The sequence below is a fragment of the Oncorhynchus gorbuscha genome, linkage group LG19, assembly GCF_021184085.1.
Source record: "Oncorhynchus gorbuscha isolate QuinsamMale2020 ecotype Even-year linkage group LG19, OgorEven_v1.0, whole genome shotgun sequence".
NCBI classification, from domain to species: Eukaryota; Metazoa; Chordata; class Actinopteri; order Salmoniformes; family Salmonidae; genus Oncorhynchus; species Oncorhynchus gorbuscha.
The window spans coordinates 24,076,549-24,095,179 of NC_060191.1; the positions used below are offsets into that span (position 1 = coordinate 24,076,549).

At 44.4% G+C, this 18,631-nt stretch overlaps 1 protein-coding gene across 1 annotated transcript in view; it reads left to right on the plus strand.

Annotated features, from left to right (window-relative positions):
- Positions 1 to 18,631, plus strand: part of myom3 (myomesin 3) — a 92,898-nt gene that overhangs the window by 57,886 nt on the left and 16,381 nt on the right. Inside the window, exons 12-18 of the mRNA XM_046314619.1 lie at positions 5,063 to 5,262; positions 6,340 to 6,393; positions 7,699 to 7,826; positions 11,477 to 11,660; positions 12,014 to 12,188; positions 12,496 to 12,617; positions 14,317 to 14,504. Of these exons, the coding sequence (XP_046170575.1) occupies positions 5,063 to 5,262; positions 6,340 to 6,393; positions 7,699 to 7,826; positions 11,477 to 11,660; positions 12,014 to 12,188; positions 12,496 to 12,617; positions 14,317 to 14,504 (1,051 nt within the window). The remainder of the gene's footprint in view (positions 1 to 5,062; positions 5,263 to 6,339; positions 6,394 to 7,698; positions 7,827 to 11,476; positions 11,661 to 12,013; positions 12,189 to 12,495; positions 12,618 to 14,316; positions 14,505 to 18,631) is intronic.

Below are 18,631 nucleotides of genomic sequence, written 5' to 3' on the forward strand. Positions count from 1 at the left end.
AACTGGCCAGTGTCTTCACTGACATTTTCAACCTCTCCCTGTCTGAGTCTGTAATACTAACCTGTTTTAAGCAGACTACCATAGTGCCTGTGCCCAAAAACACTAAGGTAACCTGTCTAAATGACTACCGACCCGTAGCACTCACATCTATAGCCATGAAGTGCTTTGAAAGGCTGGTCATGGCTCACATCAACATCATCATCCCAGAAACCCTAGACCCACTCCAATTTGCATACCGCCCCAACAGATCCACAGATGATGCAATCTCTATTGCACTCCACACTGCCCTTTCCCACCTGGACAAAAGGAACACCTATGTGAGAATGTTATTAATTGACAACAGCTCAGCCTTCAACACCATAGTGCCATCAAAGGCTTCAAAACAGCTTCTACCCCCAAGCCATAAGACTCCTGAACATCTAATCAAATGGCTACCCAGACTATTTGCATTGCCACCCCTCTTTACACCACTGCTACACTTTGGTGTTGTCATCTATGCATAGTCACTTCAATAACTCTACCTACGTGTACATACTACCTCAACTAACCGGTGCTTTGAGAGACTAGTCATTTACATTTACATTTAAGTCATTTAGCAGACGCTCTTATCCAGAGCGACTTACAAATTGGTGCATTCACCTTATGACATCCAGTGGAACAACCACTTTACAATAGTGCATCTAAATATTTTAAGGGGGGGGGGGTGAGAAGGATTACTTTATCCTATCCTAGATATTCCTTAAAGAGGTGGGGTTTCAGGTGTCTCCGGAAGGTGGTGATTGACTCCGCTGTCCTGGCGTCGTGAGGGAGTTTGTTCCACCATTGGGGAGCCAGAGCAGCGAACAGTTTTGACTGAGCTGAGCGGGAACTGTACTTCCTCAGTGGTAGGGAGGCGAGCAGGCCAGAGGTGGATGAACGCAAGTGCCCTTATTTGGGTGTAGGGCCTGATCAGAGCCTGGAGGTACTGAGGTGCCGTTCCCCTCACAGCTCCGTAGGCAAGCACCATGGTCTTGTAGCGGATGCGAGCTTCAACTGGAAGCCAGTGGAGAGAGCGGAGGAGCGGGGTGACGTGAGAGAACTTGGGAAGGTTGAACACTAGACGGGCTGCGGCGTTCTGGATGAGTTGTAGGGGTTTAATGGCACAGGCAGGGAGCCCAGCCAACAGCGAGTTGCAGTAATCCAGACGGGAGATGACAAGTGCCTGGATTAGGACCTGCGCCGCTTCCTGTGTGAGGCAGGGTCGTACTCTGCGGATGTTGTAGAGCATGAACCTACAGGAACGGGCCACCGCCTTGATATTAGTTGAGAACGACAGTTTGTTGTCCAGGATCACGCCAAGGTTCTTAGCGCTCTGGGAGGAGGACACAATGGAGTTGTCAACCGTGATGGCGAGATCATGGAACGGGCAGTCCTTCCCCGGGAGGAAGAGCAGCTCCGTCTTGCCGAAGTTCAGCTTGAGGTGGTGATCCGTCATCCACACTGATATGTCTGCCAGACATGCAGAGATGCGATTCGCCACCTGGTCATCAGAAGGGGGAAAGGAGAAGATTAATTGTGTGTCGTCTGCATAGCAATGATAGGAGAGACCATGTGAGGTTATGACAGAGCCAAGTGACTTGGTGTATAGCGAGAATAGGAGAGGGCCTAGAACAGAGCCCTGGGGGACACCAGTGGTGAGAGCGCGTGGTGAGGAGACAGATTCTCGCCACGCCACCTGGTAGGAGTGACCTGTCAGGTAGGACGCAATCCAAGCGTGGGCCGCGCCGGAGATGCCCAACTCGGAGAGGGTGGAGAGGAGGATCTGATGGTTCACAGTATCGAAGGCAGCCGATAGGTCTAGAAGGATGAGAGCAGAGGAGAGAGAGTTAGCTTTAGCGGTGCGGAGCGCCTCCGTGATATGGTCCTCTAGTCAAGGACCATATCACCTCCACCCTACCTGACACCCTAGACCCACTCCAATTTGCTTACCGCCCAAATAGGTCCACAGACGATGCAATCTCAACCACACTGCACACTGCCCTAACCCATCTGGACAAGAGGAATACCTATGTGAGAATGCTGTTCATCGACTACAGCTCGGCATTCAACACCATAGTACCCTCCAAGCTCGTCATCAAGCTCGAGACCCTGGGCCTCGACCCCGCCCTGTGCAACTGGGTACTGGACTTCCTGACGGGTCGCCCCCAGGTGGTGAGGGTAGGCAACAACATCTCCTCCCCGCTGATCCTCAACACGGGGGCCCCACAAGGGTGCGTTCTGAGCCCTCTCCTGTACTCCCTGTTCACCCATGACTGCGTGGCCACGCACGCCTCCAACTCAATCATCAAGTTTGCGGACGATACAACAGTGGTAGGCTTGATTACCAACAACGACGAGACGGCCCACAGGGAGGAGATGAGGGCCCTCGGAGTGTGGTGTCAGGAAAATAACCTCACACTCAACGTCAACAAAGCTAAGGAGATGATTGTGGACTTTCTTCAGGAGGCTGAAGAAATTCGGCTTGTCACCAAAAGCACTCACAAACTTCTACAGATGCACAATCGAGAGCATCCTGGCGGGCTGTATCACCGCCTGGTACGGCAACTGCTCCGCCCACAACCGTAAGGCTCTCCAGAGGGTAGTGAGGTCTGCACAACGCATCACTGGGGGCAAACTACCTGCCCTCCAGGACACCTACACCACCCGATGTTACAGGAAGGCCATAAAGATCATCAAGGACATCAACCACCCGTGCATCAAAGCTGGGACCGAGAGACTGAAAAACAGCTTCTATCTCAAGGCCATCAGACTGTTAAACAGCCACCACTAACATTGAGTGGTTGCTGCCAACACACTGTCATTGACAATGACCCAACTCCAGCCACTTTAATAATGGGAATTGATGGGAAATGATGTAAATATATCACTAGCCACTTTAAACAATGCTACCTTATATAATGTTACTTACCCTACATTATTCATCTCATATGCATACGTATATACTGTACTCTACATCATTGACTGCATCCTTATGTAATACATGTATCACTAGCCACTTTAACTATGCCACTTTGTTTACTTTGTCTACATACTCATCTCATATGTATATACTGTACTCGATACCATCTACTGTATGCTGCTCTGTACCATCACTCATTCATATATCCTTATGTACATATTCCTTATCCCCTTACACTGTGTATAAGACAGTAGTTTTGGAATTGTTAATTAGATTACTTGTTGGTTATCACTGCATTGTCGGAACTAGAAGCACAATCATTTCGCTACACTCGCATTAACATCTGCTAACCATGTGTATGTGACAAATACAATTTGATTTGATTTACCCCACACATTGACTCTGTACCCCCCTGACTCTGTGCCCCCTGTACCCCGCCTGACTCTGTGCCCCCTGTACCCCCCTGACTCTGTACCCCCCTGTATATAGTCTGGCTATTGTTGTTTTACTGCTGCTCTTTAATTACTTGTTACTTTTATCTCTTATTCTTGTCCATATTTTTTTAAACTGCATTGTTGGTTAGGGGCTCGTAAGTAAGCATTTCACTGTAAAGTCTACACCTGTTGTATTCGGCGCATGTGACTAATAACATGTGATTTGATTTGAACCTGGCCTGCTTGTCATGTTTTGTCTTATATTGTCTTGTCATTTTGCTTTCCCTTCTGTTCGTTTTCCCCCTGCTGGTCTTATTAGGTTCGTTCCCTTTTTTCTCTCTCCCTCCCTCTCTCTCTTCTCTCTATCGTTCCGTTCCTGCTCCCAGCTGTTCCTCATTCTCCTACTCACTCATTTAGTCTTTCCACACCTGTTCCCTATCTTGTCCTCTGATTAGAGTCCCTATTTCTCCCCTTGTTTTCCGTTTCTGTCCTGTCGGATCCTTGTATATTGTTCGCCGTGCTGTGTCTTTGTCTCGCCCTGTCGTGTCTTGTTTCCCTCAGATGCTGCGTGTGAGCAGGTGTCTGAGTCTGCTACGGTCGGTGCCTTCCCGAGGCAACCTACAGTTTATGGTCGAGTCTCCAGTCTGTCCTCGTCACTACGAGTGGAATTAGTTTTTTATGTTTTGTTTTCTGCTCCGATTTGTCTAGGAGTATTGCCTATTTCCTTTACTGGAATAAAGACTCTGTTTTCGCCAAGTCGCTTTTGGGTCCTCATTCACCTGCATAACACTGCTTACCTGTACGTTCAGTCTAAACGATAAGAGTGATCTTAGACATAAGCTATCTTTGTTGACTCCAAATCAACAACACACAGCAAACCAAACTAAACTGTTGGGCCACAACTTACTCAGATGAGTGTGAGCATATTGGATCGGGGAGATAAAACCCCTGCCAACTTTGATGTAATATCCATTTGGCAAAGCCCAAAGAAGATGGATGATATGCGTGATAATAATTCAACACGGAACACAACGTTAACTCAATCAAAGCCCTCCCATAGGTAACAGGTGCTCACTAATCACTGAAGCTGATCGATGCGCGCGTGTGTGTACTTTTATCATACTTACACATCTGTCTCTAGTTAGCATGCAGAGGGCACATTAAAATACTAATGTTAGGTCTCACTCTGATGTATTATATGATATATATATTATATGCATGAGAGAAAGACCTAATATCAGAGAGACCCAGCCTTCCAGTCGCCTAGCAACACATACACAGCTTAATGTTCCCTCAAGCTATTTGCTTTCTTTGTTTGCTTTCCCAGGTGGCTTCTTGTTCAGTATTGATTTATCAGCATTCAACGGCTGCTTTTCTTCATATTTTCTTATAAATTAGTTGTGAGACTTGTTATTTTGAGGTTATGTACTTGGGTGGAAAAATGATTGTCCTTTGTTGGCTGAAATGTGTTTCTCTTTTATGCAATCAAAAATGTTTCCAAATGTATTTTATAGTGACAAAATTATATTCATGGAGAAATAACAAAATTGTGGAATGTTGAGCTAAGAACTATTTTAAAAGTCATAAAATGAAATCAATTTTTTTGAAATCTTTGATCTTTTCCGTTCCCTTCTCATATGGTCTCTTTCTCTCTCGCTCTCCCTCGCTCTCTCTCTCTCCCTAATCCTAGGTGTGACATTGGTAGTGGGCAGTGGGTGCGTTGTAATGACACCATTCAGAAGGCATGTCACTACCCTGTGAGAGGTCTGAGTGACAGCACCATCTACCAGTTCAGGGTGTGTGCCGTCAACCAGGCAGGTGTAGGACGCCCCTCTAAGGCCAGCGAGCCTGTCATCACCACCGACCCTTTAGAACACACCAGAACTATGGGTAATCTGCACACTCAGATTTACACACACAGAGACAGAGAGACAGAGAGACAGAGAGACAGAGAGAGAGAGAGAGAGAGAGAGAGAGAGAGAGAGAGAGAGAGAGAACATAGGCTAAATAGAATACATTGTGTGTGTGTGTGGTGGGGGCTAGAGAGAGAGAGAGAGAGAGAGAGAGAGAGAGATAACATAGGCTAAATAGAATACATTGTGTGTGTGGTGGGGGCTATGAGAGAGAGAGAGAGAGACATAACATAGGCTAAATAGAATACATTGTGTGTGTTGTGGGGGCTATGAGAGAGAGAGAGAGAGAGCCATAACATAGGCTAAATAGAATACATTGTGTGTGTTGAGGGGAGAGAGAGAGAGAGAGAGAGGCATAACATAGGCTAAATAGAATACATTGTGTGTGTTGTGTGTGTGAGAGGGGGCCATAACATAGGCTAAATAGAATACATTGTGTGTGTTGTGGGGGCTAGAGAGAGAGAGAGAGAGAGCCATAACATAGGCTAAATAGAATACATTGTGTGTGTGGTGGGGGAGAGAGAGAGAGAGAGACATAAGATAGGATAAATAGAATACATTGTGTGTGTGAGGGGGCTAGAGAGAGAGAGAGCCATAACATAGGCTAAATAGAATAAATTGTGTGTGTGGTGGGGGCTATGAGAGAGAGAGAGACATAACATAGGATAAATAGAATACATTGTGTGTGTGGTGGGGGCTATGAGAGAGAGAGAGACATAACATAGGATAAATAGAATACATTGTGTGTGTGGAGGGGGCTATGAGAGAGAGAGAGAGAGAGAGAGAGAGAGAGAGAGAGAGAGAGAGAGAGAGAGGACAGATGGGTGTGCTGGTCAGATGCTGTGGATCATTAGGCACAGTTGAAGTACGGCCAAGAGGTTGGCTCGCCTCTGACTGTTTCCCCCAGCTCTCTCTCTCTCTACCTCTCTCTCTGCCGAGCCCTGGCATGCTGGCATCGTATGGACGGTTTCTTCCATGTTATCTACTCATTGTGCTATCATGCATTTAATTTCCTTCTTTCTCTCTCTCTCTCTCTCTTTTTCTTCTCAATCAGTTATTAAGGTGGACAGAGGTAGAGAGATCACCATCACCAAAGACCAGCTGGAAAGTGAGAAACCACATACATCATCATTGTAGTACTATTGCTAACAGTGTTCGTAGCTATGGCACTACAGCCTTTTCAATGGTATCCCCCAGCTACTTACCCTAGACCGAATACTTACGATACAGTGCCACTGTACATTTCTGCTTTTCCCTTTCTATTCTTTTGACATTTGAAGACACATGTTCTGCAATTCTATACAGTTTAACATTACTTTTTGGGGGGGGGGGGGTTATGGAGGGTATGAAGTGGAAAGTGATTTTTTTGTTTTGGTAAAACCATTTTTTTTGGTGGGGTGTGGAAACAGTTAACTTCAACACTTTAAATCATGGGGCAGAAAGAAAACATTGCAGTTTAAAATTGTAAATATTCATCTCCAGCACCACCCCGACATCAACATATATGAAAATGGCGTGTTTCTATGTTTTGTAGTAAAAAATATTTGCGTTTCCAATGACATCATCAACCAATTAGCGGACAGGCAATGCCTACTAACAATTGGTCAAAATCACACAGTGCACACTGTTGTCATTGGAAACACTTATCTTTCACTCTCTTTTTTTACTACAAAACCCCAGTGGCAATTTTGCCTATGATATTCAATATAACAACGTCATGTTTCTTCATATCATCCATCATGTAATAGCTTTGTGAAAGCAATGTACTTTGTTCCATTAGGTGGACTATTCTCCATGGTGTCCTAGTAAATGCCTATTATAGCCCAGGGTAGTCAGCGTGCTCCTCTCTGAACAGGGATCATAACATGACCCTGATGTAGCTCAAAGATGGAGGAGGAGGCAAACACCATGGAAACACCAGGGAATGGTGTACTATTATGAAAAATAACGCACTCTCTCAGCCTCATAGACTGCCATACTCTCTTTTTCGAGGCATCCTGGTACAACTTTAGGTTTCAATGAATCAATAACTGTGTGTGTGTGTGTGTGTGTGTGTGTGTGTGTGTGTGTGTGTGTGTGTGTGTGTGTGTGTGTGTGTGTGTGTGTGTGTGTGTGTGTGTGTGTGTGTGTGTGTGTGTGTGTGTGTGTGTGTGTGTGTGTGTGTGTGTGTGTGTGTGTGTCATGACAATCTGTCCGTTTCTCATTAAAAAAAAACATTTTATATCTGACCCTTGCTTGGTCATGTGATACAATGCTCTGGGTCTTGTTTAGCAGGGTACACCGTAGCAAAACTATTTGCAATGGAAAATAGTCCCCGTCTCCCCGTCTCAAAATGTTTTCTCCTTCTGACCATGACCCGGTTGTCTTTACGGTCTACTACACCCATCCTCCCGTTTCTTCCCTCTGACCTCAGGTCAGATGAAAGTCCCATTCCCTCCCACTGGTGTCCATGCCTGTGAGATGAGTGACAACTACGCCGTGCTTAGCTGGACTGAGCCGGAGCCCAGAGGCAAGGAGCAACTTACCTTTTATGTGGAGCGGGTGAGTTAAGGCATGTGCTCCTAATCACACACACAATACAGAGAAACACACACACACCAGCTACCCTCAACCCGGCCATCTTAGTGTGTGTAGCGTCAGCCCGCCACTGCCCATTGACCTGTTTCACTGTTGTAGACTCGGAGCCAAATGAATGAAGAGCTCTGACCACTATGATAATTAAAGATTCAAGGGGCGGCAGAAAAACACTTATACGGTTGCCGGTGTCAGTTTAGGTGGGCATCGGTGCACTCGCTAAAAACCGAGAGACCTTGAAGCTGCTCTCTTGTCGCTAGCTAATTTGCGTTCTCATGAACTAACAACAAACGTTCCTGTGATGTGCAAAGAATGATTCCAAGAGACCATTCCCGTAATGTCAAATAGAACTTACCCAGAACGCGGTTACCATGTTCTCAGAACTTAAGATATTATGTGTACAAAACATTAGGAACACCTGCTCTTTCCCTGACTGACTGACCAGGTGAATCCATGAGAAAGCTATGGTCCCTTATTGATGTCACCTGTTACATCCACTTCAATCCGTGTAGAGGAAGGGGAGGAGACAGATTAAAGAAGGATTTTTAAGCCTTGAGACGATTGTGTACGTGTGACATTCAGAGGCTGAATGGGCAAGACAAAATATTTGAGTGTCTTTGAAGGAGGTATGGTAGTAGGTGCCGGGTGCACTGGTTTGAGTGTGTCAAGAACTGCAGCGTTGCTGGGTTTTTCCACGCTCAACAATTTCCTGTGTGTATCAAGAATGGTCCACCACCCAAAGGATATCCAGCCAACTTGACACAACTGTGGGAAGCATTGGAGTCAACATGGGCCAGCATCCCTGTGGAACGCTTTCGACACCTTGTACAGTCCATGCCCTGACGGAAGACCAGGTGGCGAATCGCATCTCTGCATGTCTGGCAGACATATCAGTGTGGATGACGGATCACCACCTCAAGCTGAACTTTCGGCAAGACGGAGCTGCTCTTCCTCCCGGGGGAAGGACTGCCCGTTCCATGATCTCGCCATCACGGTTGACAACTCCATTGTGTCCTCCTCCCAGAGCGCTAAGAACCTTGGCGTGATCCTGGACAACAAACTGTCGTTCTCAACTAACATCAAGGCGGTGGCCCGTTCCTGTAGGTTCATGCTCTACAACATCCGCAGAGTACGACCCTGCCTCACACAGGAAGCGGCGCAGGTCCTAATCCAGGCACTTGTCATCTCCCGTCTGGATTACTGCAACTCGCTGTTGGCTGGGCTCCCTGCCTGTGCCATTAAACCCCTACAACTCATCCAGAACGCCGCAGCCCATCTAGTGTTCAACCTTCCCAAGTTCTCTCACGTCACCCCGCTCCTCCGCTCTCTCCACTGGCTTCCAGTTGAAGCTCGCATCCGCTACAAGACCATGGTGCTTGCCTACGGAGCTGTGAGGGGAACGGCACCTCAGTACCTCCAGGCTCTGATCAGGCCCTACACCCAAATAAGGGCACTGCGTTCATCCACCTCTGGCCTGCTCGCCTCCCTACCACTGAGGAAGTACAGTTCCCGCTCAGCTCAGTCAAAACTGTTCGCTGCTCTGGCTCCCCAATGGTGGAACAAACTCCCTCACGACGCCAGGACAGCGGAGTCAATCACCACCTTCCGGAGACACCTGAACCCCACCTCTTTAAGGAATACCTAGGATAGGATAAAGTAGTCCTTCTCACCCCCCTTAAAATACTTAGATGCACTATTGTAAAGTGGTTGTTCCACTGGATGTCATAAGGTGAATGCACCAATTTGTAAGTCGCTCTGGATAAGAGCGTCTGCTAAATGACTTAAATGTAAATGTGGAAGGTGTTCCTAATGTTTTATGTATGTTCTAGACACATTTCGTTGGAACGTTGCAAGATATTTAGGTGTCCAGTTTTCTGTGGTGAGGACAATATTCCATCAAGGTCCCACCAAGAATACACAGAACATAAGACGTTCTAGACAAGTTAAATGAGAACGTTGCAGGAACATTCATGTGCCCTCCCAAAAAAAGTATTACACATCACCTATTGATGCCGAGCCAATCAAGGCCCTGATTGGTGAACCACTGATCCATTCATAGCTCTTGTTGGCAATGTTAGGGATACTCACTCACACCAGTGCTTTTAACATATAGTGTTTTCAACGGACACATTTAACACACATGATTATATTGTGCATGTTCATTTATACAGTAATTATTATTCAATGTGTCCTAACCTGGGATTTGAACTCACAACCTTAGTTCACAGTACTTCGATCTTCCCGATGCGCCACCATGTCCATGTCAGGTGTCAGTTAATCTGATTATTCTCTCATCTTTGAATTTATTGACTTATTTCAGCGATTTAAAAGGCTTTCTGTATAGCTGTCTAATATTGGTGCGGCATATTAACCTATTCACATATTAATGGCGTGTTTTAATGATAGCCCTGAATCACTATGATCAATAGAATGTTTTCTTGAGTGTACTTTTAACAGAGCTGAGATTTACTTCAAAGTGTATTCACAAAACTGGTTGTTTCAGATCTACACAAGCGCCTAGGGAGGGGGATTGGGGTTTAGTCTGGCCAGGGCCTCTGGCCCAATAAGCACATGCCCTAAAGATATCAAAACGTTGATGGAATACTCTCCTAACCCTCAAACTGGACACGTTAATGTTCTTGCAATGTCCCATAAAACACGTCTAGAACAGTAATGTTGTATAATCTGATAAATTCTGTTTGACATTAAGGGAATGTTCTCCTAACCTGAACACCAAAACCTGCTAAAACGTTTCTCACAAGGTTTTAGCTAACATAGATAGAATGTTCCTAACTAACTGAAAACTGGACAACTGGACATTACCTATAACATTACAAAAATGTTCTCTCTCCCCATAATTGTTAGCTGGGTCAAGCTCTCTCTGGGCTTTGGGGGTGACTAAAAGCATAAATCTTGGTTTTCTAGGTTCAGGGTTGTGAATTAGCCACAGTTTTGTTCTGGTTTAGTTTTAACGTCAAGGAGGTTTTATAGTACAGGTTGTGGGTGTGTTCGTACATGGCCACCAAACTATAAAGGACACAAGTGTTCCTATTTTGATGAATGTCTTACAATGACTAAAGTTTGTCAAAGTTCTGGTTTATCAAAGTCCTGGGGGGGGGGATCATTCATTTTACATCTCCCCCAAAGTGCCCCAGTTCTTCAATATCAACCAGGACTCTGCATACTAGATGCCCAACAGCTTGCAATTGCAATAATGAGAAGAAAAACGGCAAACTGCCACAGGAAATTGCTTTATTGGACTTTTATAAGTAACTCTGTAATAAAACTGTCCAATCCATCAAAAGCATCTGCAATTGCCAAGATCTCCCGCTTCTGTTCTGCCCAGGAATATTCAAACATCCTCGCCCGTGGGCTTGCGCTATATAATCGCTGATCTCCTTTTAAAGACTGGGTTTTTATTCAAATGTACATTTTAAAAAGGACTTAAAGATATGGGAGTCAAGTTAATGGAGCAGAAATGAGACATAATGGTGAGAAACATTTAGATTAATCACTGTGTGTATGTCTGTCTTTCTGCCTACTTCTCTTTCCATCCACCTCTGTCTCTTTCTGCCTGCCTGTCTCGCTCTCTGTTCGTACTTCCTTCTGTCCATCAGTCCATTGCAGGTAAAAACAGCTGGCAGCTGGCCAGCATGGACATCACGGTGGGCTCTCCCAGGTTCCCCATGTTTAACCTACAGAAGGGGAAGTCCTACTACTTCCGGGTGCGCTCCGTCAACAAGTTTGGCGTGAGCGAACCGTCAGAGCCGAGCCCGCCAATCTCACTGGGACAACCCCAAGGTGAGGGAGAGGGATAAACGTATTATTTCTTTAATGTTACACTAGTTCCATTGATATGGATTTGTGTTTTCTCTTCTAAATAAAAAAACAAAGTTCTAGGGTTATTCTACAGGGACAGTGGTTCTTCAGTTAGCCATTTTCACCCAGGTTGGTTCTTCCTTCAGTACCTTCTCTATGGAAGATTCTTATGGAAGTTCTACCTTGAACCATAAAGGGTTCTCCTACAGGGATGGCTTCAGATAGAATGTTTTTATTTTCCTAAGAGTGTGCCAATCAGGGATGGCTTCAGATAGAATGTTTTTATTTTCCTAAGAGTGTGCCAATCAGCTGAGCTCACTGTGTTATCCTGTTAGCTGCTCCTGCTCCAGCCACCTCTGTCTTGGCCATCCGAGACACAGATTCTGCTGTCCTGCTTCAGTGGCAGGAGCCCAAGGAGAAAGAGGGCATTCTGGGATACTACCTGTACTACAGCGAGGCTGGGAAGCAAGAGTGGAGGACGGTCAACAACAAACCAACCACCAACACCAAGTACAGTACTGAACTCACGGTGCCATTTAAATGAACTGAGCTCCTCTTTTTTGAAGGCTGTTTATATTGTGCATTGGATAAATGTTGTAGTTCTTATTGCCACTAATTCTACAACAGAACATGATTGGACAGTTTCCAGGACACAGATTAAGCCTAGTCCTGCTCCATTACCATTTCCAGTTAAATAGCTTTTTAGTCTATAGAACCATCCCACTGTAGAAAGAAATGCTTAGGCATTAGGGCTATTATGAATAGTCAAATTTGACATTGCAACACCTAGGCCTAAATGTATTGTTTTTCCTCTCAGTTTTACAGTCCATGGTCTGAAGTCGAAGAAGGAGTATGTGTTCAGAGTGAAGTCTGTGGGGCGAGCTGGGAACAGTATCTACTCCAACGAGTCTCCCCCTATCCTGGTGAAAGCAGCACTCAGTGAGTACCAGACAAAAAACTGCGGACTGACCCACAATGTTGGACATGCACCTGGGATATATTCATTAGGGCAAACTGAAATAATGAAACAAATAGAACTAGTTCAGATAGTAGCTCCCTTTCCCCCCCCCCCCGTCTGTTTTCAACGAATCACGGAATAGTAATTAACTAGGAAGTCAGGGCACCACGGACAAATTTAGTTTTTAGAATGTCAATTTCACGAATATATCATATCTTATCGATTACAGTCTTCAGTTAATGTATTATTACCTCATCAGTCATATTCTGAATGTTGCAAACCATTTACATTACATTTAAGTCATTTAGCAGACGCTCTTATCCAGAGCGACTTACAAACCCTTGGATATCTGCACAAACTCTAGCATAGATCATGAATCAGCGATATACAAATTGGCTTAATGATTTATTGACTAACTTAATCACAGAATTACATAAACACACACACACAATAGGTCATAAATTGGTTACTGACATGATAGAAAAGTCCCTAGTGGGCTAAGCCGATATGGCAGCTTGGTAGACAAAGGAAAGGGGTGGGAACAGATCAAGAGTGGGAAGCTCTGAGAGGATTCACTGTTATACAGTTGATAACTATAATATAAATTGCTAATACTTTGAACATGAACAACCACTCATTCAAAATGAAATTGCAAATGTCATATTTACGAGCGCATGCCTTTGCTGTCCCCCTCTGCGATCGCTGGTCCATCTGCAGGATAGTCAGTTGACGGAAAGCCTCTGGTTTGTCCAGCAGAGATCAATGGCTGTTGTAGGTTGTTATAATGGATACTTCAGAGTACCATTTGGAAATGTTCTCAGATCAGATGCGTTTACCAGACTAAAATATTTAAACAGCTGCAGCTTGAATAATTGTTCTTTAGTTTGTAGATTTCTTAGCCATTTCAACGTGGGAATGATCGCCATGTTCTCTGGTCTTGTCCTTTGGTAGAGTTGCCAACCATTTCAACATGAAGCGACGGTTTCCATGTTTTCTGGTCTTGTCTTGGAGTTGTAGTTTAAACCACTTCACACACCCTCAATACTCCATGGCAGCAAAGAGAGTTTCTCCCAGGAATTTATGACTGTTGTAAAACCTGTGGTGGGCTTCATCAATCTGTTCCTGATCTCAATTCACCATTAGTTCATAACAGGCTCATGAACCCATTACATGATGACAGGTATTAGATCTAATGGCTCCTGATTTATTTTGGTGTGTCCACAAACACAGTGAAATACATAGACTTGTGATGAGGCAGGAACCTGATCAATAACTGCTGACCCCTCTCACTGCTGTCTCACTCTATAATAGCATGTCTGATAATAATAACATACACTCTGCAGGCTGCTACATTGTAATGACTGCTCATTTTAGCTGCCACTCACAGTGGTGCCAGATTCCAAATCTGGACTCGGATCAGCTGATGTTACGGCTGAAATCCAGGACTTTGTGTCTGGAACCCTGTGTGGCCTTACATTAACTGACCTGATACATGGAAGTGGCCAGAATAGAATATAATCGAATGGAATACAGAAGAATAGAAGCTGATTAGCTATTTATTCAAAACACTATCCATCTAAACTATCTAAATGCAATACTTTTTTTGTTGGTCTCTTGGGCAGGCTGAGGAAAAGTATAGCATGCCCAAACGTTCTTTTCAAATACATCTCCCCTTCCCAGTCGCCCCATCCCCTTCCTCTGCCATCGCACTGCTGCTCTGCACTGGCTCGGAGATGATTCTCACCTGGAGAGCCCCTGCTAACAATGGAGGAGACCCTGTACGAGGCTACTACCTGGACCAGAAGGACAAAGAGCTGGACGCCTGGAGAAAGGTCAACACCAAGCCTGCCAAGGAGAGGCAGCACAAGGTGAGGAAGGATCTGGTGCCAGTACCCAGGTGTCAGTGCTGTTAGAATGTTGGGTCACATTTGACATGACAAAGGCCCTCTACCAGAGTAACGTTAAGTAAGGGATAAACGCTGATGCTCTGTGTATTATCTTGTAAATAACTGATGACTTTTATTCCTCTTATACCGCAGTTGCCAGAGAAAACAATACAGAAGCAATTATTTACTGGAGGAAATTACATGTTTTCATTGATATTTGAATTTTGATAAGTAAAATCGTTATTTTCATCCTCCCACCAAACCTGGTCATTCGTTCTATCGGTTAGGTAGCCAACATAGCAGGCGGAACAAACTTCTGAGCAGAGTTCCCACATCCGGTTTTCAGAACATCTGCTTGTTGGCAACTCCACTAAGGCTAGGTTGCCAAAGACATGACCCAGTTGTCCATTCTTTGCAATTTTGCCTGGCATTGAAGAGCAGCTTTGTCCTTAAGGAGACACTGTTCTTTACAGTAGAAGAGATCGCATTGCATATCAAACACTAGGCTAGAAGCTACTGTGGCTAAATAGTTTGTTGCTAGCAAATCTGCCAATGTGACAAACAAATTCAACAATACCAGTTGCTGAAAACAGCTGGTCAAACTACGAACACGTGGGAGGATTTGAAATCATAGCTTCAACTGCGTCTTGAAGAACAGGAGAAATTCATGTCCATCACTCACCACGTTAGGTCATCAGATGCTGCAAAATAAATTCCATGCAAAAGCAAATCAATGCTATCTAGAGAGCTAAGTTTTCCCTCACTGGACCTGCGTTTACACTGTATCCTATTTCGGTTTGCATGGTTGTTGTTTTGGCTCTCTGTAACTTTGTAGCAAGTATGGCCTGCATGGTGCAGTGGTTTAGAATGGGAAAAAGGCGCCTATTGTTGGAACTACTTCAGACTGTCCTGTATATCTACATGTAATGCCCCCTCTTGTAAAGGCTCTCGTTGGTGGTAGGAAGAGTGGACCAAAGCGCAGCGTGGAAAGTGTTCATGAGTCTTTTAGTTCAAAAACAAAACCGCACAGTTCTGTCAGGCAGAAACACTAAACAGAAAACAAGATCCCACAAAATCCAGAGGGAAAATGACACCTTATATATGATCCCCAATCAGAGACAACGATAGACAGCTGCCTCTGATTGGGAACCACACGCGGCCAAAAACAAAGACATAGAAAACATAGACTTTCCCACCCGAGTCACACCCTGACCTAACCAAACATAGAGAATAAACAGGATCTCTAAGGTCAGGACGTGACAAGTCTAGAATGCCTTCCTAGCTAATTATTCAACAATGTCGTGGTATAACTCAAATGTAATAACCAACAGGGGCACAACTTGCAATTTTGTCTCTTCTGAAATACACCCCATTAGAACTAACGTCTTTGTATCTACGTAGAAAACAGAATTAGCGGTGGTCAGAGAGCTGAACATAAGGCTCTGGTGGAGGTACACTGGAGGAAAAAACACATTCCCTCTACTACCTTAGCTGTGTTACTAGGCAACGAGTAGTGGTGCCAATGGAGACTAATGGAAATTGTCACCTGTCTCCTTTTGCAATGGAAATTACAGGTGTCCTGTAATTTTATGGAGTGCAAAAGAGTTATATTTAAGCAAAAGGTCCAGGGGGGGATGTGGTATATTGCCAATATACCATGGCTAAGGGCTGTTCTTAGGAACAAAGCAAAGTAGAGTGCCTAGTCAAAGCCTTAGCCATGGTATATTGGCCATATACCACAAACCTCTGCGGTGCCTTATTGCTAATATAAACTGGTTACCAACGTAATTAGAGCAGGAAAAACAAATGTTTTGTCATAGCCGTGGTATACGGTCTGATATTCCACGGCTGTCAGCCAATCAATATTCAGGGTTCAAACCACCCAGTTTATAATGTTGTTTTTAGACTCAACAGAACAAAGCAATTCAAAGTCTGCCATACTGCAAAATAGTTTAGAAGTTTGGAGCAAACCGTGCTTTTCCACTAACCAGGAGGCAGAAGAAAGCAGACCGAAACAGGGATGCAATGTCCAATAAGAAACGCTTGTTTTTGTTTTCTATTGCAAAACATAATGCTACGGTGTGCCCTAATGTCCAAGGTATTTAACATATAAAGCCATTGATCTGCTTGCAGGCATTAATGAAAACAGTGGCCACATGCAGTGCCCTCTGTTGGGCAACTCCAGCCCCTACCACTGCCCAGTCTCTTCCAGTAATAGTTCCTCCCATCTCTGAGTTCGCTTTTTGCTCTTATTTTTACAAGCTGCTCACTTGCTGCCTTCATGCAAATGAGATATATTAGAATATTGATCCAACGGAGGCGTCATGCTCGGGACACTTTGGTCTTCCTGCTTGTCTAAGCCAATGTAAATGACTTAACCCCTGAATCCTTTCCTTCCACCACCACTGGTTTAACAGTCAGGCAGACATGCCACCTATCCAGCCTCATTAGAAGAATGTCTGAGATGTGAATCCTTAGGATTTTTAGTTATCTCGCTTAGTTTGGAATTCCACCTCCATTTCGACCGCAGTGCCTTTACTTCCACTGATTCAGAATCAGGTGAACTGATGCCATCTGTTGGCGATAAGTACCCCTGCTATACTTCACTGCAGAGCTCCAAGCAGCACTGCCTAGGTATTGATTTGATGAAGAGATTTTTGTTGCACCTAATTAGGGCTAGCCTAGTGACCAATCTATAAAAAAAGGAGGCATAGTCTTTCGATGGTGTGATTCCTATCACACTGAAATAAGCCCCTCAGGTTTGTCTATTGATAGCCATTGTCCCATGGCTCAGTCCCCCTAAAGCAGAATAACTTCATAGGCGATAAGGACTTTAAAGGCTAAGTGGCTGTGAATAAAGTGGTTGGGATCAATGATCTGAATCCCCTTCCTAAAGCCATGAAAATGACACTGGCAGAATTTAATCTTTGCTTTACAGTATGTGGCTCAGTTAGGATTAGGTTGTTCTCAACCTTACAAGTGTACACTACCGGTCAAAAGTTTTAGAACACCTACTCATTCAAGTTTTTTTTTCTTCACTATTTTCTACACTGTAGAATAATAGTGAGGACATCAAAACTATGAAATAACACATATGGAATCATGTAGTAACTAAAACAGTGTTAAACAAATAAAATACATGTTATATTTGAGATTCTTCAAATAGCCACCCATTGCCTTGATGACAGCTTTGCACAAACTTGCCATTCTCTCAACCAGCTTCATGAGGTAGTCACCTGGAATGCATTTAAATTAACAGGTGTGCCTACTTTAAAGTTCATTTGTGGAATTTCTTTCCTTCTTAATGCGTTTGAGCCAATCAGTTGTGTTGTGACAAGGTATGGGGGTATACAGAATATAGCCCTATTTGGTAAAAGACCAAGTCCATATTATGGCAAGAACAGCTCAAATAAGCAAATAGAAAATGACAGTCCATCATTACTTTAAGACATGAAGGTCAGTCAATACAGAAAATGTCAAGAACTTTGAGTGTTTCTTCAAGTGCAGTTGCAAAAACCACCAAGCGCTATCATGAAACTGTCTCTCATGAGGACTGCCACAGGAAATGAAGACCCAGAGTTACCTCTGCTGCAGAGGATAAGTTAATTAGAGTTACCAGCCTCAGAAATTGCAGCCCAAATAAATGATTCACAGAGTTCAAGTAACAGACACATCTCAACATCAACTGTTCAGAGGAGACTGTGTGAAGCAGGCCTTCATAGTCAAATTGCTGCAAAGAAACCACTACTAATGGACACCAATAAGAAGAAGAGACTTGCTTGGGCCAAGAAACAAGAGCAATGGACATAAGACCGCTGGAAATTTGTCCTTAGGTCTGGAGTCCAAATTAGAGATTTTTGGTTCCAACCGCTGGGTCTTTGTGAGACGCGGTGTGGGTGAAGGATGATCTCCACATGGGTATTTCCCACCATAAAGCATGGAGAAGGAGGTGTTATAGTATGGGGGGGGGGCTTTTCTGGTGACCCTGTCTGTGATTTATTTACAATTCAAGGCACATTAAACCAGCATGGCTACCACAGCATTCTGTAGTGATACGCCATTCCATCTGGTTTGTGCTTAGTCCCACTATCATTTGTTTTTCAACAGGA